General features: G+C 39.2%; 1 protein-coding gene across 2 annotated transcripts in view; it reads left to right on the top strand.

Moving 5' to 3' along the window:
* HECTD4 (HECT domain E3 ubiquitin protein ligase 4) overlaps positions 1-26,056 on the top strand; it is a 121,546-nt gene that overhangs the window by 83,048 nt on the left and 12,442 nt on the right. For both annotated transcript variants that reach the window (XM_073313568.1, XM_073313567.1), the window contains exons 39-66: positions 276-478; positions 671-806; positions 1,457-1,639; positions 1,737-1,907; positions 2,308-2,477; positions 2,950-3,065; positions 6,315-6,418; positions 6,708-6,869; positions 6,964-7,112; positions 7,418-7,497; positions 7,623-7,786; positions 8,331-8,568; positions 9,039-9,175; positions 9,345-9,471; positions 12,257-12,394; positions 12,840-12,976; positions 13,129-13,289; positions 14,300-14,481; positions 16,281-16,486; positions 16,851-16,981; positions 17,266-17,471; positions 18,423-18,602; positions 20,224-21,527; positions 22,927-23,134; positions 24,022-24,245; positions 24,330-24,481; positions 24,770-24,876; positions 25,810-25,933. In XM_073313568.1, coding sequence (XP_073169669.1) covers positions 276-478; positions 671-806; positions 1,457-1,639; positions 1,737-1,907; positions 2,308-2,477; positions 2,950-3,065; positions 6,315-6,418; positions 6,708-6,869; positions 6,964-7,112; positions 7,418-7,497; positions 7,623-7,786; positions 8,331-8,568; positions 9,039-9,175; positions 9,345-9,471; positions 12,257-12,394; positions 12,840-12,976; positions 13,129-13,289; positions 14,300-14,481; positions 16,281-16,486; positions 16,851-16,981; positions 17,266-17,471; positions 18,423-18,602; positions 20,224-21,527; positions 22,927-23,134; positions 24,022-24,245; positions 24,330-24,481; positions 24,770-24,876; positions 25,810-25,933 — 5,600 coding nt within the window. The remainder of the gene's footprint in view (positions 1-275; positions 479-670; positions 807-1,456; positions 1,640-1,736; positions 1,908-2,307; positions 2,478-2,949; positions 3,066-6,314; positions 6,419-6,707; positions 6,870-6,963; positions 7,113-7,417; positions 7,498-7,622; positions 7,787-8,330; positions 8,569-9,038; positions 9,176-9,344; positions 9,472-12,256; positions 12,395-12,839; positions 12,977-13,128; positions 13,290-14,299; positions 14,482-16,280; positions 16,487-16,850; positions 16,982-17,265; positions 17,472-18,422; positions 18,603-20,223; positions 21,528-22,926; positions 23,135-24,021; positions 24,246-24,329; positions 24,482-24,769; positions 24,877-25,809; positions 25,934-26,056) is intronic.

Below are 26,056 nucleotides of genomic sequence, written 5' to 3'. Positions count from 1 at the left end.
CATGTGACTATCTGACCAACTAAACTAATAGTATTGAATCCACTCCTTGATCAGTTCATTGATTAAAAAAATGAAATCAAACAAAAAACTGTCCAATGTGAATAATGAATACAGTTTGAGGAAGTGTTGATTTCTTTGTGGTTATACCACAACTGGGGTCAGATAAAATGGGTCAGATAAATGATTCCCTTAGCTCTGGCTACCCTGGGTTATGATTGGTCTGAATAGAGCTAATTAAATAGTCACTTTGAATATCTTCCATATTTCTTTTTCAGAGTGGCTGCTGTGAGGTTATTACAGAAGAGGCTGCTGCAGCTCTTCGGAAGGCTACCAAGTGGGCACAGTCTGGCCTAATTGTCAGTGTTGGGCCACCTATTGAATCTATCAGTCCAGAAACCACTAGCGGGCTGTCAATTGGTGACAAAAAGAAAACTGCTCAAACCTCCATTTGCAGGGAGAGGAATTCTGAACTTGCCAGGTAGAAACTCACTGTGGAGTCTTCAAAATAACATGAATGTCTTTGTAGAAATGTAGAGAGTAACTATTAGTACCCTAATCTTACGTCACTTGTGTTGAGCAGGAGTAACAATTGAAGCTTCTCTCTCTCTCTCTCTCTCTCCTTCTCCCCTGTTTTAAATTATTGGGCAAGTGACATTTTTCTTCCATACAGAACAGATCCTGTGCGCCCATTTATCAGTGGTCATGTAGCAAACAGTATGGCAGCAGAGGTGATTGCTCTGCTTCATAGCTTATTGATGGCACCAGAATCGAATGCAGCTCAAATATGGACAACAACGGCTGAAAAGGTAAACAAAGGAGGATAAGATATCTAAATGTGTGATGCACAGTATATTAAAATATATCCACTGCAGGACAATTTTTAACCGTTGGCATTCTTCCTCTCCTGCTTCCTTGTTTAAAATATATATTTTTAATTGTCGCTATCCAGGTAGATACTGTCTGTCCTGATAGTCCTCCTTGGGCCCATCTGCCATTTCAGAGAACGTGGGGCAAGGATGGGGGAAACAATTTGTCAAAACAGATCTGGAAACAAGGAACTGACTGCTGATAAATGGCAGTGTTACGTATTTTTATACTTCATAAGACTGTTTATTCAGGCAGTCATTCTACCTTGACAGACCAATCCTCTCTCACCCAGACCCCTAAGGGGCCAAAGTAATGGTTGGAGGATGAAGTCTTTGCTTCCAGATCCCTTAGCATACATTGTGGCTGCTCGGGGTATGTGCTGGAGAGAGGGGGACACATCACTGCACTTCTAACGGTTATGTGGGAATCAGCAATGGAATGTTGCTTTGTTATTCACTGATCAAAGATCTTATTTTAAAGTATTACTGTATACTTCTTGAAAATTAAAATAGTTCCTCTGGTGTATTTTAAAAAAAATTAAGCTGTGCCCTACACTTTTCTGACCAATATTTCTCCTTTGACTATTTAGGTTCTGTCTCGGGCTCTGATGTACATTCCACAACTTGGGAAATATGCAGAGAGTATCTTGGAAAATGGGAGCAGCAGTGGCAGGAAACTTGCTAAACTTCAAAGAATTGCTCGACAGGCGGTGGCTGCTCTATGTGCTCTTGGTGGCTTTAAAGAGACAATTAAAATAGGTTCTGAAGTGCAGGTAATTAACTTCTTTTCCTTTTTATACTTCAAATGAGATGTGATTCTTTTCATCATTTTACAATTTTAAAGTTGTACTTCCTTGTTCATTGTTGTAGGTTTTGGGTAGAGGAATAGCAGGAAGCATTGGAGTGGTGGCTTCTATTAATGAACAGGAAGGTATAGCAACTGTCAAATTTCCACCTGCCAGTATAGACTCTAGAAAGACCTCACAAGCATCAGACACATTAACTATTCCATTATCTAGGCTCTGTGTTCCAAGAGCTGAGGTAAGGTCATTTTAAAATCCAACATTAAGTGTAATAACAAATTGTAATTATACTGTTATTATTTAACAACAACAACAACAATCTGCAGCATGCAAAAGCCTAATTCCTGTTTTGTTAAAGATGACTTGTGTCATTTACATCATTGTTTTAAACATTTCATAGCAATGTTTATATGTAATTTCTCATCCAAATAACATGATATTATTCATCCTTCAGCACTTAAGGATGTTCCATAGCACATTGTGTTACCTTTCCTTTTTGGCTTGTGATTTTTGTGTGGTGCTGTTTTTGTGATAGTACAAAATGAGAATTAACTCCAGGTGATGAAACGCCCTCATGTCTTAGAAACTAACTACTTGAATTTAACTTTCTACCGTGCCCCCACCACCACCACCATCAGGCATTGCCTCTTCATAAACTGTCCATTACTGAGAAGGTAGTACAGGCAGTCCAGTCCATGTTGCTCCCTCAGGAGGGAAGTCTATCTATTCATACCTCACTTCCTGCAACAGGAGATGGCTCAACTCCAGTAATGGCAGTGGTCCGGCTCCTTGGTGAAATAAGAACAAGGTGAGGTTTTGTTCATTATTTATAAAGGGCTCTAAGTGTACAAGGTGCTGTACAAAATGTAAATGCTCCAGCCAATTGAGGTCATCTTGAGGCTTGTTTTTCCTATGTAAATATTGGCATCTTGCTAGATGGAACAATTGTCTGTTTAATAAAGAATCATATTAGTTTCCAAAAGGAAATAAAGTTAACTGACTTTGTTACAATGGCCTCCCTGCTAATAAGGAGCCCAAAGCCAGGAGTGGACTTGGCAACCTGTTGAGCTGGGTGTTTTATTAATATGAAGTTGGTCAAGCCATTTCTGCAGTCCTAACGAACAACTAAACAAACAGAAGTAGACCAGAATGCACATTTTGTTGAGGCTAGTCCTGAAATTATTTTCACAAGTATTGACATCAAGTTCACCACATAATGTACATTTTTAATGTTTATAATTTTATTTTATTTTATTTTTATTTATTTTTTTTACCTTAAGAGCATGCCTGGTGATGGCCCAGCTATTAGAAGACAGTTTATTTTGTGAAGAATTCATACAACAATGTCCAGCTGCTGTAGAAGTTCTTAACCTGGTGGCACAAGAGTGCAGCCCTGGTATGTATTTAACATGACCCCACAGTTTTACTGTTGTATTTTGTCAGTGCATTGAGATAACAGATAAGTGAGGTTAATTTTAAACTTTAGATACTAGGCTATATCCCAAATAAAAGTGATCTATTTAAATGGAAGACAGTATTAATAGCGCTTAGTAATATAATACAGTGTGGCTTATTACAGTTGCAGAGATCTAAATAAATTTGTGGTGGCTAATAGCTTGACTTCTTAAAATTAGGTTTTAGGTATAAAGGGAGTGGATTTACACCTAGTGTGAATATGGCCGTCGAGTTTTGCCCCTCATAATACTCTGGTCTCACGGCTGGTTCGCTGGTTTTGTGTCTTGTTTTTGATAAAGAATATCAGAAGTCTCTCTTGTATTGATACATACATCAGGGTGCAGGTATACTCAGTTTTAGTCAATAGCAAAGTCAAGCCTGAATGAAATTGCAGGTGATTTACTCAAATCTGTGAGAAGTTATCATTTTATCAGTAAGCTGTGATGTTGATTTATTTATAAACTGTGGTATTTACATGAATGTACCCATCCATACTAATGTACAAACTGAGATGAAGGGAAGTCTCTAAATCTTGGACTTTTTTTTTAAATTTCTCCGTAGTTTTTGTGAGTGTAAGCTGCTGTTTTTCCTTCATTATTCTCTTTTATTCATTCTTTAGTGTATTGGTGCTCTTCTTGCCTATTTTAAAGACTGCTCTTATTTTCTTTCCTTATTTTTAACCTCCCAATCTCCTCCCCTGTTTATGAGTGGGCACTTGGACCCAGCAGAAGTTCTAGGGTTGAGGACAGATTAAAAGATACAGCCAGAGCTTCTTAAGTGGAGGAAAAGGACTGAAGAAAAGGAAGCTGTTAGGCTGTAGAACAAAATGGAATTCTGTTAGGCCTCCAGTATGAAATTAGGTGTGCATAATTTATGGCACAGGAATAATTTAATTTCATCCTCATGCTGGGTTGTAAACCTGGTGGCTCTGCATCTTATTGGTTCAAAACTAACTTCCAGTAGATCTTTATTTATTTATCAATATACATATTTGCTGATCAGACACTACAAGTTAAATGCAAGCAAAACCAAAGTTTATGTAAATAGCACTTTTTTTAGTTTGTTCATGCTCTTCAACTCCTGATTGCTGGTTACTGTGGAACAGCCTGCAATAAGTGACATCGTTTTGTTGTAAGTTTTAATGGGATATCGACTGCTGACATAATTTCAGTTGCAGGGGGACAGACAAGGCTGATTAGGTGATGTAAATTTCCAAATTTTTTTTTTTAATGGTGCTGTGAATCTGACCATTTTTTTGAATGTTGAGATGTCTTCCTGAAATTTCAGAGTGATTATCGGTCACTTTGCTGTTGATTTCTGCCTTTCTCTCCCCAACTGTTGTTTAACAGTAATATAAAAATATTCAGCATTCAGGTTACTCCCCTGCTGTCTTTGGAACTTTTATTCTTACAAGTTGTTTTTAATCTTTCACTTAAAAATATCTTGGCTTTGTAGAACTGTGTTATGACACATGATACTGTTCCCAATAGTGATTATACTCAGTGTGGTTAGTTTAAATAAAACACAAAAAAAAAATTCTTCCTGCCTGACAAAATTTGTCTTTTCTCCTTAAGATTTCCCTTCCCCATGTCACTGACATGGCTCTCCTGCTTCCCAAAGCGGATGCTGTCTTGGGAGACATTGTTTTCATTGGCTTCTAATGTTCCAAATCTCAATGTAATCAGAAATTAAGTTTAAACCTTTGAATCAATTACAGGTGACCTGAATAGCATAGCTTCTTTAACAAGTGTTTTTAACCCATACTTTTTAATCTGTATAGCGACTAGTGAAAACATGTTGATTTATGTATTGGACAAAGCTACAGATAAAGTAACAATAGTTAACAGCCAGGTGAAATGGTTACTTTACCCCTTCAGCTTTTCTTACTCATTTCAGTTTTTAAAAGGAATATTATGTAAATTTAAAAAATACGATTTACTGTTCTGGATGCTAATTTAAATTTCAGTTTTAGATTGTTTGCTTCATTTGTAGTCATTTGAACATTAGTTTAAATCCCCTTTGGCACAACTCTTCTTCAAATGTAGTGTTTTCCTTGATCAAGAATTCCCTGGCTCACAGAGTTCGGTCTGTGCAAGGCACAGTACCTTCAAGGAAATGTTAGCTAGGCCCTGAAGAGCTCAAGCACTATCTGCACTCAGCTTCCAGGGGAGACATGCACGTCATGCCAGTCTTGTTCTTTCAGTGTCAGTTCAGCCGTAGGTTAAATATTTTAATAGGAGAGCCAGTTTATCTGTTCTCATTCAGCCAAAGCTCTGTGGCCTAGTTTTTTAAATAACTAGTGATTTGGGGCGTCTCAGCTTTTGGGCACCCAACTTGACACTTAATGCTGCTTGATTTTTCAGAAAATGTTGAACACCCTTCCATATCTGTCTTGGTACCCAAAATCACTAGATACTTACGAACAATGTGGTACTATGCTTAACTTTAATAGTAATCTATTCTGTTCCTAGTGAGTATCTCCACTGGCCATTTTATTCCAATGATCAACCTATAACTTGAAGGTTGCCTTACTTGAAAGTATCCTATAAACTTCAGCGCATTGAAGCATCTTGACTACCTGACAGCAAGCGGGATAGTTTGATTTGATGGTGTCTTAGTCAGTTTCATTTGCAGCTGTAACAAGCTCATTGATTTTATTTTAAATAAATTTAACACAAACATGTATTGTCATAAGGAAAATTAAACAAAACAAGGACATTCTGAATAGCGACTGTGGGGTGTAGGTATGAGGATGTCTTTCCACAGTATGGATGTCAGGTGCTGTAGTGCTGTGTAGTACTTCTTTACCTTCCATGCTAGGTAAGGATGGAGTGACAGCCCTTAATGCAGATCAGCTGCTTTTGTTCACCTAAAATGAAATTTTCGCTGTTACTTGGAAATAATTTCCATGTACTTTTTAGACTTGTAATTCCTCTCAGACATGACACTTTCGCTGAAATATAAGCCAGTCTCAGGTGTACTTCTTAGGTTTTTCTCAGTTTGGTTTTTTTTTTATTTTGGGATGGGGAGGGGGAAGAAGTGAGGGGAAGATTAATTTCTGAAATGGACCTGATTGTCACATTTAGAGATTTTTAGCACAGGTGTAATCTTTAGATCTCAAATGACTGTCTCCAACTAAACTCTCACATTCCCAGTATTAATGGTGTTGGTTTGGTTTGTATTGTTATAGGGGAAAGGCTTCTCATTGTAGAAGTGCAATGTGAAAGGTTAAGAATGTTGTATCGAGATTGTGCTCGTCCCCCACCTCCGCCTCTCCAGGCAGACAGAAGACAGGTAAACATATCAACACGGCGCTGCTTTTCTGGCTCTTTCTCTAATGGATTCAGTTTCTGATATGGTGGTCTAAGGATGACAGGAGTCAAACCATTACAGTGGTTTAAAGGAAAAAGAAAAATTCATCACACTTAAACATGCTTGAATGCAACATATTGGTTATTTATTTTATATGCTGGGTCGAGTATGCATTCCATAGCAGATCTTGGACACTGGATTTCAGCAGAATGAAATCTAGCTTGTGACCTCAAATGCAGTCAGACTAAAACACTCTTTACCTCTTTTACAGCCCAAAGAGATTACTTGGAGCCCTTCTAGAGTGTTTCCACCTGTGCGAGCCTGCATGTTCTCATCACATCTTACAGCAGTGACCTTTTTGGCTGACCCTAGTGCTGGCGGGGGACTGCCTCGTGGCACGTTTATCTACGCTACCTCCCCAGTTCCAGTACAAGTAAGAAATCACAGTGATGGAGCAAATTTCTGTGGTGTTTTACCTTCAGTTTTTTTAAATGACCAACAAATTTTCTGCGTGGCTGTTTCCTTAGGCCCCATCATTTTACTGGGAGATTGAAATAGTTTCCTATGGAGATACAGATGATGACACTGGTCCAATAGTTTCATTTGGGTTTGCCACTGAAGCAGAAAAGCGGGACGGAGCATGGACAAATCCTGTTGGCACATGTCTTTTTCACAAGTATGTTGCAAATATGTTCATTAAAAATTACAGCCTGGTGCACTACATAAAATGAGTATAAGCTCCTCTGGACTGGCACCAGGCTTGCTTTTTGTTCCTGAATAGTGCCGAACGGATAATTTAAATGGAGCAATTAAAGTTTTGAAATATAGTAATTCCTTATCAAAATGAGGATAGTTCCAGTTGCGTTTTAGCAGTATATAGCAACCACCTGAATGCTAACTGATGGTCATTTACAATGATATTTTTACCCTAGAGGTCTGCTCTTTTATGTTTAACTTTCTTCTTCACATTTACTTTCTTAGTAATGGACGAGCTGTGCATTACAATGGCTCCAGCTTGCTACAGTGGAAGAGTGTTCGACTAGATGTGACCCTTTCTCCTGGTATGTCAGAATTCAGTTTATTTACTTAGCTGAAAGAGCCTAACACCTCTTAAATATAAACAAGGTAATGGATGAAAAACAGAAAAATCCTTGTTTCTCTTTGGTCGTGTTTTATTTTCCTCTAGGTGATATAGCCGGAATTGGCTGGGAGAGAACAGAAGGCACTCCTCCCCCTCCAGGACAGCCAGCTAAAGGAAGAGTGTACTTCACATATTGTGGACAGCGACTTGGGCCTTATCTGGAGGATGTCTCTGGTGGAATGTGGCCAGTGGTGCACATTCAGAAAAAGGCAGGTTTAACAGTAAAACACCTACTTTGGGATGTATTTGACTTTCACCAACACTAGTCAATGTTCCTGGGTGGAAACCACGACCTATTTTTAATATCATTTTCACCTTTATTTATTCATTTGGGTTAAAACTTGTATTCTCACCCATCAAGACAATAAAGTAAAGCTGGTCTGATGAGGAGACTGAGTTAATCTTTATATACTAATAGGCCTTACTTTACTATTAATTCACTTTAATCTTAACAGTGACCTTGCTGCAAATTGCATTTGTCCAAATGACTGTCTCTTGAAAGCACCAGGCTGAACAATTATAGCTCAAAGACTGTATTGAGCAGCTTTATATTTTTCAATTGTGTATTATCGGACTTATTTTTTAACCTTTATGGTCAATAATGCAAGGAAATCCATATCACTAGAGGATATGGTAATAACCAGTGGGGATTTCATCCTGTGGCCAAGGTTTAGAATAGGAAGATCACAGCAAAGGGTTAAAATAGTACTTTAAAACAAAAACTTCTTATGCTTTATTTGAATTTTGTTACAGAATACAAAAGTCCGGGCTAACTTTGGATCTCGCCAGTTTGCCTATGCTGAGGGACAAGCTCACAGGAATGCTGCTGATCTGTGCATTGACCTAGCTGAAGAAATAAGTGCCAACTTTGAAGCATTGCCTTTTGCCATGGCTTCCGATAGCGATAACGATGCTGGTACCAGCATAGCTTCTGACCCTGGAACCCACGGACCTCCTTGTAGAATTGCTGCTGTTGCCACAGCTCAGCAACGTAAAGTGATCATTAGTCGCATTTAAATCGCATGCTCAGTGTATTTCAGCAAAACCGTCTAAATCCACTTAAATGTTCTCAAACTGAAATTCTCAGGGTGCTTCCCAGATAAAATACAATAATCGTTAAAGAAACGCAATAGACCGTGGCAGATAAATGCTCACTTCATTTTAAACAAAGCATTCTAAAAATCAGTTATCTTTGTTTTACATTATACGGAATAAAGCATTCAAATTGTTCTGAGTTAAAGTAACCATAATGAAAAATTATTTTATTAGGGCTCTGAATGTAGTTAGATGCCTCACTTGATTGAATTATTCAATGTGCTACACTATGTCAAAATGCATTAAACTTCCACCAAGTGATTGGAGAGAGACCACAGAATGCAGCATATCTGAAGAACTTCATGAAATATTTTAGCATGTCTAGTAATGATTGGGAGTTCATTATTTCCATTTGGTTGGTTGCAGAATATGACAGTGACACTTCTTGTCATTATAAAATGGAACTCAGCTATGAGAACTTGTTCATATCAGGCCCAGATCCACATCCACCTGCTATTGCAGACGATGAAAGCGATGATGATGATGATGACGACATCCCCCGGGTAAGGAAGATGGGACACCTCACATGTTACAGAGCTGCTCTCTAGCTACAAGTCTTGTATTTAAAAAAAAATGTGTCATGAACTGATTTTGTTGCTTTGAGAAACTAGAGTTTCCATTAAATCTCTTGTTCTAAATGCCATTTGTTTTTTGTTTGACTTCTCTTCCCAGGAGGATCACTATGCCCTCTTGGTTAAAGCCTGGGAGACTAAGGTTTTCCCTACAATTAGAAGACGGTTCCGCAATGAAGCTGAGAGGAAGTCTGGTCTGGACCAGATTAAAGGGGCTTTACAGCTAGGTATGACTATCAAATGTTTATTTCTATGATCACAATTGTATGTGGCATATAACAGATGCAGGAATGAAACTGTGGGAGCTGGATTGGTCTAGCCAGACCCTTGTTGCACTTACTAGAGTCAAGGCTGCAAAACAGTTTTAGTCTTCTGTTTTTCCCGTGCTTGTAACTTACAGAAACATTATTTTCCATGCTTGGTTTCTGCTCAAAAGTGAGATTTTGTGTGGGGTAGAGGATTGTGGAAAGTTTCTGCAAACTCTTTTCTGTTTTTTAGGTTATGAGCTATGAGTCTTATGAGAACAGAAAAACATGTAGTCGTTGGGAGTTTAAAACACACTTTTTAGACACAGCTATATCAATACTGACTGAAGTGTGAAAAGTGCTGAAGCGTTTTTAGAAAGAAGAAAGGTTATAGATGATTGAAATGGTTGGCAGCTTTTTAGCATTTAGCAGAGCTTAATGACATTTCTACCCCCTTATGAGATAGTTGGGCAAGGAATAGGGGCTGATGGGACAACCAGTAAGAGGGAGTTTGTGTAAGTACCACACTGAAATCTCCCCACAAAAAAAACAGAACTAAGCTTTAACACTGGGCACAAAAGGTCACAAATGCAGCAATAATAATAATTAATAAAGTATTACATGATTTTAGGGGAGTTTAGCATTTTTTGCTAGATTCTACTGTATTCAACAGGGTCACTACTTTCATTTGAAAAAAGGTTCTACATTTTTCATTGCAAAGATCTAACCATTACAACATAAAGATATGGGCTGCTGACCTGTTAACCTAGTTCTGCAGGAAACCATTGCCAGGCAAGGATGGGAACTTCAGGACTTAATTTGGCTCATTTTCAACACTAAAATTAATGTTATTGTTGGTACCTTAATTTCTCTACTTTATGACAGATTTTTTTTAGTTGTATAATCTTGTATGATCAGAGATTTTTTTCGTTTACTTTTCTGTAGAAGTTCTTTTAATCAAAATTACTTGGTTAAGGAACATAAAATCTTGACAAAAAATGCTACACAGTTCTCGTGAACTCCTGGTGGTGTATTTGCTTTTGATACTTGATTTTACTTGCTATTCAGGAGCTATTGGCAAAGTGCATGGCTGTAACCTCTATCAGACGTATGCTAACTCATTTTATTTTTATGGCTAGAAACCTTAGCTCTAGTGTTAGGGTTTTTTCCCAAGATGTGTCTTCTTCCATGTTGATAAACTAGTGATTTGGACACAGGGGAATGCTGCAAAAAGACTTTTCATTTCAGTACAAGTTTGGCAGCTCTTCCTCACATACAATTACTTGCTCAGCGGGAGAGTCAACAGCCGCCTTCTACAGCTTATGTACGGGGACCAATCAGCCTGAATATTCAATGACAAATGTGCTTTGTAAATAAGTTTTTCTCCTCTTTGCTTTAAAAGTCCTTTTTTTTTATTTCATTGCCACTCCCAAGTTAATTGCACTTGGTAGGTCAAAGTTTATACAGCAGCTAGCGTGTGAGTGACTGAGTATGTCTTTGTTCCTAGTCACTTGACACTGAGGTTCCTAGTCACTTCTTCATGCAGATTAAAATAAAACATTCCTTTAAAAAAAAAAAGTCATGAAAAATGAAGTAGATAAACATTTCTGTTCTGATAAAATCAAAACAAGCTTCTGTGCTGTGGTTTTCCCTTTATAATGCTCTTTCTTAGTTTGTTTCATGATTATTATAATCCATTGGCTCATTAATCTTAGTTTAATGTACCCCTGGGTAGCGGAGGTTAAGGGTTCTAATGCAGGATATATTAGCTCATTGTTAGGAAAGCCTCCCTTCAAATCAGCCTGGTTGGTAGAATTTCAATAATCAGTAAAATCTCCTGATGAGGATGAGCAGTAGTCTTAGTATTTTGGAAGAATCTGTTTATTTCTCACTTCAGCTGGGAGGCAAGAGTAGAGCTTCTGCCACTTCTGTTTTCCTTTCCTCTACTCGTTTACTCTAGGGCCCTTGATACGCCAAGTGCAACATTTCCAGATATGGAAGCCATTCAGGCATTAGAACATAGTGCAAAAACTTGGAGGGCAGGAATTCTAAAGCTCTGCTAGTACCCCTTCTGGTGCTCTGAGGATCTCAGGTTGCAAAAGGAACTGGGACTTTTGCATGTTTCTTTCCCTTTTAAGTGAGCATAAGAAGTATTTAAATGACTGAGGAAGGTTATCTTTAAGACTTATCCTAATGGACCCATGCCATTCTTATTTTGTTTCCTATGGTAGTTCTCTCTCTAAGTCTCTCTCTAATTAAGATATCCCTTAGAATGTTGCTTTGAAAATGTCTACTCCTCATAAATTTCTATTTGGACAGCAAATCTACAGAGGTAAATACTAAATGAAAATGACTTTCTTTGTCCAAAGTGCACAAACTTAGTGCTTGAAACACTATTTAATATAATGCGGCAGTAGATTATCCACAATGTTGTCTTTATCACTGTCTTTTCAGAATAGCTTGTAGTCTGCAGGTAAACATTTAATTTAACTATGAAATAGTTATCATCAGTAGTAAACTAACTTGTTTCCTGAAACAGATTAGCTCTATAAATATTCTCCAGAAATCGGTATAATATTGATTTCGTCTTTTTGAGTGCTAGACATAAGGCCAGATTTTGCTACCTCTTACCCAAAGAGATGAGTGAGGGGGCAGAATCTGGCTTGTAATGAGTAAATGAGACTATGTTGTGATATATTTGTTAGGTTGTGTGGTTTGTTACAAGACCAAGGCCAGCATCTAATCCAAATGCTATTCTGTTTATCAGGAATGGTCGATATAGCCCGACAAACAGTAGAATTCCTTTATGAGGAAAATGGTGGTATCCCAAGAGACCTCTATCTTCCTACCATTGAGGATATCAAAGATGAAGCAAATAAATTCACTATTGATAAAGTTCGGAAAGGTATGTCTATTTCAATCTTTATTTGCCAGTAGGAGAAAAGTTAGGACTAAACACCCTTTGACCTTGGCGCACATGGGACAAAATCATTATTTGGTTAAATTAAGGCTGCAACGTTTTTAGTTTAATAAATGGATAGAACTGGAGGGGTTAAATCACTGCTTTTGTTTTGCTTTTTTTTAATAACTTTTCTAAAAAGTGAATCACTTGTCAATGCGCGTGCTGTGCACGAAGTGAACGTGTAAAACAACCCACCAAACAGCAGAATCAGGTGTGCTAAGGCTACAGCTTGTGCATTGTTAATGCAAACAGTCTTCGTGCATTCTGAGCCAAAGATTAGTCTATCAGATTCTGGGTGGTAGGAGTCAGTTTGTATATACTGTTAGTTTATTCGGGACCTTCTCATGTTAAATGATGTTTTGAAGACATGTTTTTCCTTTATCTCCAGGCCTCACAGTGGTGACTCGCTCCCCAGACAGTAACAATGTGGCCAGCAATGCTGTGGGAACGGCTTTACCTAAATTTGCTATTCGTGGGATGCTGAAGACATTTGGTCTCCATGGTGTTGTTCTGGACGTTGATTCGGTGAGTAAAGCTATATTTAAGTTTTTTAATGGGTTATAGCATTTTTCTCTGATCTCCATGGTGAAACATGCTAGTTCATGTAAGATGCTGTTTTCTGCTCTTTGAGTAAAGATGTGTCCAATGTATTGATGGCATTGTTTTTGACATTTCAGGTAAATGAATTGGTGCAAGTAGAGACTTATCTCAGAAGTGAAGGCGTGTTGGTAAGATACTGGTATCCTATTGACATGTTAGAAAGGCCACCTGCTGGCTATAGGAGGACTGCAACAAATGGATTGGTTACTCTGGATAATACAAACATCCAAATTCACAGGTAAATAAGAAATTAATGTAGTGTATTTAGAGCTCTTATATCAATATTTCCATGCATATTATTTGGATGAACGTACAGTGTTTCATACAGTAAAATCTATTACTTATTGCAGCTTTGCTTTAAATAGTAGATTTCAAGAAAACTGCTGAACACCTTCTTAGTACACTCACTAGGTTTAAACCTAAAAAGAGGTCATTTGATCTCCACATAGTATTGGCTAGATCATCTTTTTATAAAAGGAGTTATGATGATCTTATTAGGGTTTTGTTAAAACAAGAATTATCTCTAAATTATTCATAAATATTTAGCTCTAGCAAGGATACAAATATCTTGTCAAGTACAGTCACTTTTTGTGATGGTGGTAATTTCTGTTTATCATCTATGCGCTCAATCCTGTGTGATTCTGAACACTTCAAATTCCTGCTGACTTGGGACCTCAGAGCACTTCACAGGATTGAGCTCATAACTTGGAAGACCAAGCTGTAAAAGCAAAGACCACTAGTGGAAGAGACCTACCGTATCTGAGGTCCCAACTGAAAGTAAAGGGAATTTTGGGTAGGAAGAATTTATACCTTTACCTTGCCAAAAAGGGCCATCAGATCGTTAATTAAAACTGAGGCATTGATCGCTTCATCTCTTTTTAGAGATGAGAAGCGTGTTTGTTCACTGCCCTTGTCTCGAGTAAAGTTACGAGTAAAGAGAGCTCTGTTCCTGTCATCAGATCCATACATGTGGGGTCCCGTGACTATGAAGAGCTCCATAGGGGTTTTAAACTTGTGGCCTGTTGGTGCCCAAAGATTGGATAAGCAGTAGTGAGAAGTTTAGAGTTTCTCATATAGAACCTACCTATTCAGTCACTATTGATTTGCTTTCCAAAGTGAATAAGGAAGATCTGGGTCTATTTAATAAATTATTGCTGTTTTTAAGTTCATACGCCTGTTGTGGGTCCAAAAATCAAGGTGCTAGGTATAGTTCCTATTTTAATGAATCTGTATCTCGCTTTTTTGTAGAGAACTTTTGCGATGTGAAGCCTCACTTGCGCGATTGTACTGCCGCATGGCTCTCCTCAATATTTTTGCCCCCAAATCTCCACATATGTTTACTCGTCTATTTCATATTCCGGCTATCCGTGACATCACCCTGGAGCACCTGCAGCTGCTGTCCAACCAACTTCTTGCACCACCCCTTCCTGGTAAAATAATACTTGAAAAATGCAGCAGCTCTGTTGCTTTTGATACGCTAGTATAGCAATGCCCATGTCAGTGTGCGCTTACAGAGATCTGTGTGAAAGACTGATTAAGTTTAGGAGTTTCGTGAAACTGACCATTTTCAGTTTGTTTCATGAAGCCATTAAGAGCTATTGTTTTTAAATTAAGTTTTTCAGACTTGCATGAACATATGAAATAAGCAGTCTCTTACTAGATCCATGAGTAGCTAGAGAAAGGGCTAACCACTGTGTAAAAGCAGTCAAGTAAATTCTAGGCTAAACTGAGGTGTGTTCATTGCAAATGTTTATTAATGATCTCATGAAAAGTAAGCTGTAGGAAAGACTTCTCCCTCCTTATTCCTCCGCCAAACAGATTCCATTTAATATGTTGCTATTCTTCTTTTAGTTTGTGGGATTCTTTGTGAGAAACTGAAAACGTTGTACAGTTTGAATTCAGTATAGGTATATAGCTGCCAGTTGGGTCACTTCATTTTCAAAATTCAGCTCATCTCCAGTTTTGCAGAACATTTCATCCTTTTCCTAACAGAGTCATGAATCTGATAACTAATTCCTCGTGAGTCTAAGAGAATGCACATGGCCGAATTCTGGGAAAAGATCTTGGGTTAAATCAAATGTGTGTTAATGGTGGAAATCAACCTGTCAAATGCCATTATGCATACTAAGAGATGCACGCAACATGGCAGGGCACTTAAGAGGAACTAAAAAGTAGCTAAAAATAGGTTGTTAATACCCAAAGTTAATCTAAAGCGCTTGAAGATCTTCCCTCCCCCAAATCATTCTGAGACTGGATTCGCTCTCACAGAGGCTGCATCATGTGTGACTCCTCTGCAGAGTACAGAGTATTTTGAGGAATTGCATGGCTTTGGGATCCTTTTCTAGACTACAATTTAAATACTTGTAATTAAGCACACACCGTCCCTCCATACTTCCTTGCTTCTCCTGCCTTCTTAGCAATATTTTTTTTCCATTTCTGCCCTTGTTTAGCTAACCTGCGAGTAATTTGAATCATGTTAATATGTGTAATTGCACCCCTCTGAGTGGGATTTCTGCAAACAGGCTCTGTAGGAATTGCTTTGTCTAGTGCCGCCATGCACTGCAAATTGGCCCTCCGCAGCTCCTGGAGACAGCAGCAGTCTGAAAGGGAGGCAGTGATAGGGAGCCTCCTAAAAATAGCTTGCTTGTGAGTGGGAGAAGCTTGAGGACAGGGACACCACTTCTCCCCGCTTCATCTCATGGAATGAGCGGGGAAAAACCCCAAGCACCATGGACTCATTGTACAGCCTCAAAAAACCTCTCAAGCTGGAGCTACTCGACCCCTTCTGTCTCCCAGGCCATCACATGGATGGGGATACTCCCCCACCCACATGGGCACTGGAGGAAGCAATGTCTACGTATGTGATGCTGGGTTAGGGAGATATCTGACTGCCTCCAGGGTGGGGCACAGTTGGGTGGCCCCAGAGCCCTTGCACTGCTTTTGTTCCTGGGGGAGTCCATGTAAAGATTGGAGTAATGCTAGGACAGAATGAGACCAGGCCTTCGACCCTCCATTCAGTTCTGTGTCAGCAATGTCAGGGGCACAGGTTTGGCCCTGGAAGAATTCCTTATACTGCTAAACCTTAGGAGGACTTGCACTTGAGCAGAAATGCAGATATAAAGGCTTGTGATCTGTGAGCTTTTTAAAACATGCTCTTGAGTGTTTCTTTGACTGCTTATAAGTTCAGAGGATCTTCCAATATGCAGTGTATTGCATTTGTTCTTTACAGATGGAACAATCAGTTCAAGTTCTATTCTTTTGGCCCAGTCCCTACAGCATTGTATCCATTCCCAGAGCTGTTCTGCCACAGATCTTTTCTACCAGGGCAATTCACAACAAATCAGGGAGTGGCTGACTGTAGCCATCACTCGGACACTACATCAAGGAGAGGAGAGTCTGTTAGAACTAACTAAACAAATCTGTTCCTTCTTTCAGGTAAACAATATTTTTTGATGCTTTCTGAATGTTTATAGTACTGTGAAGAAAATGTGAATTTATTAAAATATGTATTAATCTTTTTCCTCTAGAGAGATTGCCTTTCTTGCTAGAATACTTTTACAATACTTATTACTGTCCTTAAATTCAAAATTCTGTGAACACACTGCAATGCTATCTGGTCATACCGTACACTTTGTGCACACATGCAGGGGGATAGCCTGTGTAGTACTGAAATGAATGGTCTCAAGTTATGTAACTACTTTGCAGTACTATTTTTAGCTGTAAAATAAGGGGCAAGGAAGGGGTTTTGGCTTATTGCTTTGCTTCTCCGAGGCTTTCATTGTTAAATGTCATTTTACAGACCGCACCAGAACAATTCCCCGCTGAAGACTTCCCTATTTCAGAGTCCAAAGTCAATATGGATGTTAATTTTCCTGGGGCTGCTTTTGTAGTTGTGTCCTGTAAGGAAAGTCAGTCTGGATTCCGCAAAGAGTAAGTTATTAAGGAAGTGGGAGAGCAACCAGTTATAAAGAGACCCTGTTTAAGCTGCTGGGCCTGGATTGTGATCTGCCTCTCTCTAAGACCTCTTTGGGAAGTCTGTGTAATGCCTGTGTTAATTTTTCGACACAAACCTTTTCAAGGATTTATCTTGGAGAGGTGGGGGATGATAGTGCAGAAGGATACGACATACCCCTTGATTGTGTCCTTTTTACGTTTGGGGTTTTATTAATTTTAATTAATTAAATTAATTTAATTGTTTTCTGGTTATTTTCTAGTTCCTCCCTGTATAAGGCTCCATGGGCTCGCGTGTTTGTCTATGGTCTTGGTCATAAAATAAAGAGGAACGGTCAGTTAAACCTAACTGAGGCAGTATGTTACCCTCGGGATGCCTCTCCAACCAACACAGGCTTGACACCACCCCCAACAACCAATCAGTATCCTTCAGTGATTATCTCCACTGACAAGGTCCACATCAAATTAGGTAAATGTTTTTAGTATTTGCAAACTGAGGACAGGCTAAATCACCTTATTTATCAGAGTTTCCTGAGGCAGCACCAAACTTACGTTCTGTTCATGTGTTCTGTACAAGGTACCAGAAAATACCAGGCAAGAGGAGTATACTGTCACTAACTAAACAGGCAAGGTTTGATACTGTCCGGGCAGTTCTAAACTGACAGCACCTCACACTGCAGTCTCATCAGTTCTCAGAAGCCAGCCGATGCTTTTCCAGGGGGTCTTCCCTGCTTGCTGCAGGGATTGGGGTGGGTGACTGAGCAGGCTGCACTCTGCTAAGTTCAGTCCTGATCCATTGCCCCAGGTCGGTGCTTTATTTGAGATGCCACATTCTAACCTAGTTTTAGCTATGTAGATAGTTATATGGCTGGCCGTCATCACTGTAGGATCAGGGCCCCTTGGAAATATTTCAGTAGAAATAACATTCTTTCTTCCCGCCAGCCTGTAGGAGAAATAGCTTGATTGGTTTATAATTTGGGGGGAGGTGGGTAGAAAAGGCAAAAAAGCAAGGTTTTTTTTTTTCAATAAATTCTTCAAAGTCTCACCACTTACGGTCACTATAATTCCTGTATTCCATTTTGCACTAGCCCTAGTGTCCTGTCAATATTCAGGAAACCATTGTCTGTAGTACAATGAATATGAAAGATCTACACATTTTAATGAATACAAATACAAATCCAGAACTCTACATCTGGCTACATCATGAACTTAATATTTTCCTTTTCTGTCTTTTCATTTCTGTTTAATGAGAGGATTAGTCGATTTAATCAACTACCTCACTTAACAAACTCTTAAGCTTAGAAAAATTTAAAACAATGTTTGAACCTGGCCTAATAAGACTTTGCTTTTTCTTGACACAGTTGTTGCCTTCTAGTTTATAGAATTGTAATGGGAATTCCTCTCTGTCGTCTTGTTTAAGGAGTATCCCCCCCTCCTGGTGCTGTCTTAGTTTTGCACTCTCTTCCGCTCGAATTCCCTCTGGCTATGGCATTTACAGAACAGCTGTTAACGTGGAAATTAGAGGATGGTGATGTAAAATCAGAAGATGAATTGGATACTATCCCTGCTTCAGTTCTCCTACAAATGGTGGAACTCTTAGGTGAGAGTACAGTATTTTTTGAGTATTTAATGACCAATGAAACAGCTGATCAACTGGAATGTTCAGAAAGAAAAATTACAGTATTTAAACTTCCTTTAAAACCATAAATTCCATCATAATTACTAAACTCCAAAACAGTATGCATTCGCATGGTTTAATAATGCCAAATTTTAAAATAAACTCAGTACTAGAAAAATCACATGAAGACTTTCCAGCTGATATCTATTTAAGTACACTGGGTAAAATTTTCAAGAGCACCTAAGTGCCTGAATCACTTTTGAAAATGACACTTAGGAGTCACTTAAGAGCTTTTGAAAATTTTACCCCTTATCTCATCAATGCAAGGATGTGTTGATAATGAGGTTACTTAGTAACCAGGAGCCTTTGTATTCTCCAGTACTGCGGCCAGTGCTTTGCCAGAGAAGCCTACGTTCTGAGCTTTCATTTTAAAAAAATCTAACACTCATGGTTGTGAAAATGATTTTGTAAATCTGAATAGAGTGTAAACTGCTAGAGTGCTGTCCTCCGAAGTCTCCAGGTGGCTTAAAATCATGAACGTGGCCGTTTACACCACTCATATTTATCTCATTGTATTAACTATGAAACCTTAAAGACGGGAAAATCTAAGTATAAACACTAACTGCTTCTCTGCTGATCATTTTAAGAGAAATATCCAGGTCGTGGGCTTATCCCAAAATTAAGTCTATGATTTTGCCATTCAAATTTTTAGTCAATTTCACTGCAGAGGTGCAAGGGAAAAAAACCCCAGAGTCATGAAAAAATCACAGAGACGTGGGGGTGTCGGAGCGCGAGAGTCCACCGCTCCCTCCTCCTGCAGTGGCTCCTGTCCTGTTGGGTTGGGCCCCGCTTCCCGCTCTAGGCATGGTGACCTGGTACACTACGTCACAGCGCCACTCAGGTTTGGCACATCCCCGTCCCCCATCTCCATCTATGACCGGGTGTACGCAGCAAACCAGAGTGGCATTGTGACCTCATCGGCCCGGTCACAATGCCCATAGCAGGGAGCCAGGCTCACAGGAGCCATCACTGCAGGTTTCACACACGTCATTAAAATTCACAATTACTGTGAACAGTTACCATGACCTCCAGGCCAAAATTGTTGCCTTGCCCATAAGCACAAATGGTCTCCGACACTTTCCCAAATGCCACAAAGCTTCAGTTATCCCTACCCAGCTGCTAGTACCTCCAGCTTCTCCTGACAGCTTCTTGTGATGCAATTATGCGTTGTGAATTGAAAAATTTGGAGTAAAACAAAAACTGGAAATGTGAAGACATCCATCACAAGATAAACTGAATGCAGTAAACACAGGCCCATTGATCAGATTGTATTCTTGCATTTTTTTAATTTTAGTCAAGGTGATGCATTTAAAGCCTGCTGAACTTGAGTGATGCAAAATGTAGGTTTGTTTTGCCATAGGACCTTCTAGTATTATGTATTTGTTGGTTGCATGAAGATGTCTCTGTGGGAAGAATATCACTATGGGTTTGTAAGTGGCCTTGTTTGATTTTACGCCCGTTGAATGTTGTCATAATTCATGTAATAAAGCCAGTCACATTGGAATAAATCTAATTCCCATGTCTTTCTGTCTTCCATACATAGGGAACTTTCTCTGGACGACAGACATGGCAGCTTGTGTGAAGGAACTGATATTTCATCTCTTGGGAGAGTTGCTTCGCAAAATTCACAATCTGGAACAGAAAAAGAACCCAGCAGGGTTGTCTTCTTCCATTGCACTTCAGCTAAATCCCTGTCTAGCCATGCTTATGGCTCTTCAGTCTGAACTGCACAAACTATACGATGAAGAAACTCAAAACTGGGTGTCTGGAAATGCATGTGGTGGCTCTGGTGTGGGAGTGGCTGACCAGGGAAGATTTTCAACCTACTTCCATGCTCTGATGGAAGGCTGTCTAGCTGTAGCAGAAGTGACTCTGCCAATCAACATGAGTGTAACAGCTAGTGTGATGTCCTCAACAAATGCCCCAAATCTAAGTGATTCCTCTTCCTCCTCTTCATCTTCTCCAGGACAGACGCCCCAGAGCCCAAGCCTCCTGTCAAAGAGGAAAAAAGTCAAAATGAAGCGGGAAAAGACATCGTCTTCAGGTAAACGGTCTTCATCCCGAGCTGCTGAAACTGACGCTGCAATTCTGAATATAGGAGGAAGCAAACCTGAGGATATGTTATGGTTTCATAGAGCGCTGACCTTACTTATAATTCTCAGACACCTAACTAAAAAGGATCCACAAGGGCTAGGTGTGACAAATGATGCTGTAGCTGATGCTTGCCAGGCACTAGTGGGTGCAACAGCTCACAGTCGGTTACTTGTGATTTCTGGAATACCAACTCACTTAGAGGAGGGTATTGTCAGAAGTGCAATCCGGAAGGCGTGTAATGCACATGGTGGAGTCTTCAAAGATGAAATCTACATCCCCTTGCAGGAAGAGGATCCCAAAAAAATCAAGGACAAAGCAGGAGGAGGAGAATGTAGGACTGAATTGGAAAAACCAACTGTGTCTAGTAGTGCAGACAGTCTCGATATCAGCAGTTCTAGCAGCGTCACACCTGCCATGAGTGTTAGTGCCTCAGCCTCTACAAGCCAGGCCTCCCTCTGCAGCTCGCAGGGTATCTCTCGGACAATTAGCGATATTTCTGTAGACCAGTTTCAAGCTGGACTGGAGTTGGCCATTCCACCAGGACTGCTAGAGCCACATGTTGTTTCCAGCCAGGAGAGCTTAGATCTTTCACTTTGCAGCACTGGAAGCCTTGGCAGCCTTGGCAGTCTTGGGGAACAACTTGACAATGTAGAAACAGCGTCTGTATCTGATGTTGGATCAATGTACACTGTCACGTCACTGGACAACCAGCCACTGATGTCACGGCCAATCAAGGGTTTTGCAGTAGTGGAGGTAACAGCTTTCAGGCAGTCAGGGATTCATTTGTAGCTCCCCTTTCTTGGAGCAGTCAGGCCAGATTTTGTCCTAAATGAATGATGTCGATTCTAGTAACTGTCTTCCCCCAAACTCAAAAACAAAACAAATCTTGTTTTTCACTTCTCTCTACACCATATTGTGGGGGTGACTCACAGGGCCAAAGAGGGTGTTTCCTTTCCATATAGACTGGTGTGGGGGTAATACTACAACATGAATAATTCACTTTTGTATATTGGATGGAGAGTGGCAGGTACTATAAACAAGCAATAGTTCAGCACAAATTATGCTGTCTAACTAGGACACAGCATCAAATGCATTCCAGTTAGAATTTGATGGATATGCTTTCTTGTACTACATTATCTTCAGATTTGCCCCGGGATCACAGTGCAGTGACTCTAAACACTTTCTTTTGCCTTTATCAGAACCTTTAAAATCAACATCCTTTCTGAATGCAACAGTGTAAAGTCACTGTGGGTTTTTACAGTTTATTACTTCAGTAGACTTTAAGAATGTACTTGATTCCCTCAATATTATGGTTTGACATTGAATGATTTTGAACTTTGTTGCCAAAAGAGTAGCATACTTGGGCTAACGTCTGCTTGTTTAAAATTCTCCTTTCCAAAGGACTGCAAATGCTATTGAAGGTCTAGTGCTCCTAAATCCCTCATTTGAAAAATCTCCCCTGGGCTTCCAGAGGCTTTCAGTAACATCTGCCTCAAGTTTGTTGCAGCTTCAGAATTAGGCTTGTGTTTCAGCTCATCTTATAGAAGAAAATATAGTTTACTCCAAAGGAATATATTCAGCTGTCTTAATTTTTTACTGAGCCAAAGATATTCGCATTGAAATAAGCAATAGATCCTGTAAAGGAAAATGGTAACATAATCATGCTGAACCGTACACCTGGTCTGTAGCTATTCCGGTAATGATGCATTACTGATATTCACAGCTTCCAAGAAAGTTAGGGAGCTGGAACAATAGCTCTGCTTCCAAGGGCCAATTTTATGTAGATATTTTCTAAATACCGCACAGTTGAGGAGAACTGCAGGTGACCCTGAAACCTTCAAGTTGATCTAGAACTAATATTTTCATATCTCAAGGCTTCTTATCTCAAGAGTTACCTCCAAACTTAAGAAATGGAATAGTCATTTCTCAGAGGCCTGTGTAATTAACCCAGGGTGTGGTGGTTTCAAAGACCCCACTTCCTAGGGTGGATGTATTGCCAGTAAATCTGAATTCTGGTATCAGAGAATTAATGTAGCACATGTATAATGTTAAACCTCTGCAAGAAAAGAGAATGCAAGACTTAACCAATATGAATGACAGATAATATGTTCCCCATCAGAATTCCTTGTAACTACTTTCGTTATTTACGCAGATAAGGTCACGAGCTAAAATAGAGAAAATCCGAGCCAGTTTATTTAACAGTAGTGATCTGATTGGTTTGTCAAGTCTGGATGGTGAAGATGAACTAATGGAAATGTCAACTGAGGAGATTTTAACTGTATCTACTGTAAATCAGAGTTTATTTGATACGCAAGGGAGCCCAGTCCTAGAAGACTATTTTAATGATAAATCGATAAAAGGTGTGTATCTTTCATATTGGCAAATACCTTTTTTCCAGGTTTTATGTAGTGGTCACATTCTTCTCACGCTGGTGTAAATCCAGAGTGATTCATTGACAGACTGACAATGGAAAAAATTGTTCTCATATAAATTACTTGCCAATAGATTGGGGGGGAGGAGATTTGTGACAATTAGAGTATTCAACAATCTCTAAAGCTGGTCAGATAGTCATGAATAATTTTTTTATTTACTAATTTATTTAATAGTCGACAGGGGGAAAAAATTGTGATTTTAACCCATTTACAAATATTATTAGATCAAACTATTCCTTGACTTGAACGGAGTTATGCTGGAACGAATCCAGAGTAACTGAGCAGAATTTTACTCATAGTCTTCGACTTACATTAATCAGTGGTTAATTTTACTCTAACAATGTGATCAAAACCTCTTGAATCAAATCATAAAGCTATAGAAAAGTATATCAGTTGGATGGGCCCTAAATTCTAAATGAGGGGGAGAAAAGATTAATTGGGGCGGGGAGGGAATAGCCTCAGAGAACAATTAATTCAATTATTGACATAAACACTCTTGTGTACCTATGCAAATTGTGATGTGCACCCAGGAATCAGCTGGATAACTAAATCAATTGTTGTTATAATTTTGAGTGACATCAACGTAGTGGATCAAAATAAATGGAAGGCACTGTCTGTAGTACCATAAATTGAACTTTAAAAATGTTGTGACTGCTGTGTATACTGTTTTCTAAACTATTTGCTGTCTAGTATTTTAGAGCACAAGTTTTTTTTAAATAATATAGTGAATGAATAGAACCATATCTTCCCAGTGTCTTAATTCTAAACTCTCTTTTCATGTTGGATTTGTACTGTATTGCAATTTTTTGTATTAGGTGAGAAATTGGTCCCAGGTGCTCGAGAAGTCCTCACAGACATATTTAAGAGCTGTGTTCACTCTGAACAAATGCTGAGCCTAACTCCAGCAAAACCCATTAAAGTTGCTGATATTTATCTGAGCAAAGAGCAAATAAATTCGCAGACTCCTGGAAACCTTCTCCATGTTTTCTTCACAAATGTCCGCCCACCAAAGAAGGTGCTGGAGGACCAACTCACTCAGGTAGCCCTGTGTAAAACACCTCTTTAATTACTCTCCTTGTGTAATTTGGAAATATTGGGTAATCATTCATTTCTCTTTTGGAAGATTTTAAGGAAATACGGTGTGCCCAAGCCTAAGTTTGACAAGAGCAAGTACAACAAGGCAGGCAAAGAGCAACATCCAGTGAAAGTTGTGAGCTCCAAACGTCCGGTTACTAAACCACCTGCAAAGGAAAAATCTGTGCTCAATAGTGTCAGGTTAGTGCCTTGAACTTTTCTGCAGTCATAAAACAGCTGGCCTCTCTGCATGGAACTAGTTTTTTCTTTTCAGTATGTCAGAACACTGGTGTGCAGAAGATGATTTTAAAAAAAAAATTAAAAAAATCAAGAAGAGACCTAAAATAACTCGTGGCTTTGAGGGCATAAATCCTCTCTTACGTTAAACAATATTTCATATTTTATGAAATATATATATAATATTTCATACCACACTCAGTCATTTAAGGAAATGTATATTCTCACCAAAAAAATGTTTCTGTCCCATAGCAGAACAGCTTTAAGTGAGAAGAAACCTACTGTAAAGCCAAAATCTCCAGAGAAGGGCAAACCTGATGAGAAGGACCCAGAGAAGTCTCCTACAAAGAAACAAGAAGGTAGGGGCTGTCTAGAAATTCTTCTCATTACTTTCTATCTGAAAACATGCTATCTAGCAAAGGGTAAAGATTTCAAACATGTAAATTGGCCAGGTATTTCTAGACTAAAAATGAAAGACCACTTGCTTTTTTTTTTAAATGAGGTTAATTTATAAGCTGTCTAAAAGATTAAACTAATTGCAAATGTGGGCCCAATTTCCACTCTCACTTGTATCCATGTGAATCTAGAGTTCCTGGGGATGAGTAAATGAGAGCAGAACTTGGCACATGATTATTATTATAACTCAAACAGCGTACTAAGCACTTGGGGCAGGGAACTAGGGCAGGGAACTTCCTCGACTTCCAAAGAGCTTAAGGTATAAAGGCAACGTGTAATGGAGATGGAATGTGATTGAACAATGGGACTATTAAGCTGAAATAAAAGCTTCAGAAATGCTACATAGATAGCATGGCAATCTTGGGTCTGGTACAGCCAGGCAGGGGAATGGAGTGCAAGGCTCTCTCTTGGTATTCCACTCCTGGGCCAGCAGGGCTTGAGAATGAGGGTTCATTCTGTGGCTCCACCCTTCGCTTTTGGAAACACATGGTCAGATTATAGGACACTAACCTTGGAGAGCTAGCATAGCTCCCTCTCAGGCAGAAATGCTCCTTGATGGAATTGCAGGGATGGAGTCATTAATAAGGGAGAAATGAACACTCTGGATTAAACCCTAGCAACCCTAACAGTTTCAGATTTTTTTCTGGGAAAGGCTGTCTTGGATTTGTCCCTTGTGGAGAGGACAAGACCAGTGGGAAGCAGGCAGGTAGCTTGAGTTTCGGATGTGAGTTGAGGGTAGCCAGACAAAAGCAAACACTCTGGAAATAAGCCTGCATGATATAATTTTTTTTTCTGGTAAATTACTAATTGTTTAATACTTACATCTCTGTTGTCAGTTCCAGAAGAGAAGTATTTGACACTGGATGGATTTCACAGATTTGTTGTTGATCGAGCCAAACAGGACATCCGTAGTGTCTGGAGAGCAATTTTGTCCTGTGGATATGATCTTCATTTTGAAAGGTGCAATACATGTTTTGTAAAAGTGGTATAGAATTCAATACTTAATCTGAACGTGTTTGGAATGGCTGAGTTTTACTACAGGTAGTCTGAAACTTATTAATGCTCAGTGCACTTCTGGATGTG

This window comes from Lepidochelys kempii, chromosome 15, assembly GCF_965140265.1.
Source record: "Lepidochelys kempii isolate rLepKem1 chromosome 15, rLepKem1.hap2, whole genome shotgun sequence".
Lineage (NCBI taxonomy): Eukaryota > Metazoa > Chordata > Testudines > Cheloniidae > Lepidochelys > Lepidochelys kempii.
The sequence above is the reverse complement of the archived record's forward strand: the minus strand, read 5'-3'. Positions and strand labels throughout refer to the sequence as shown.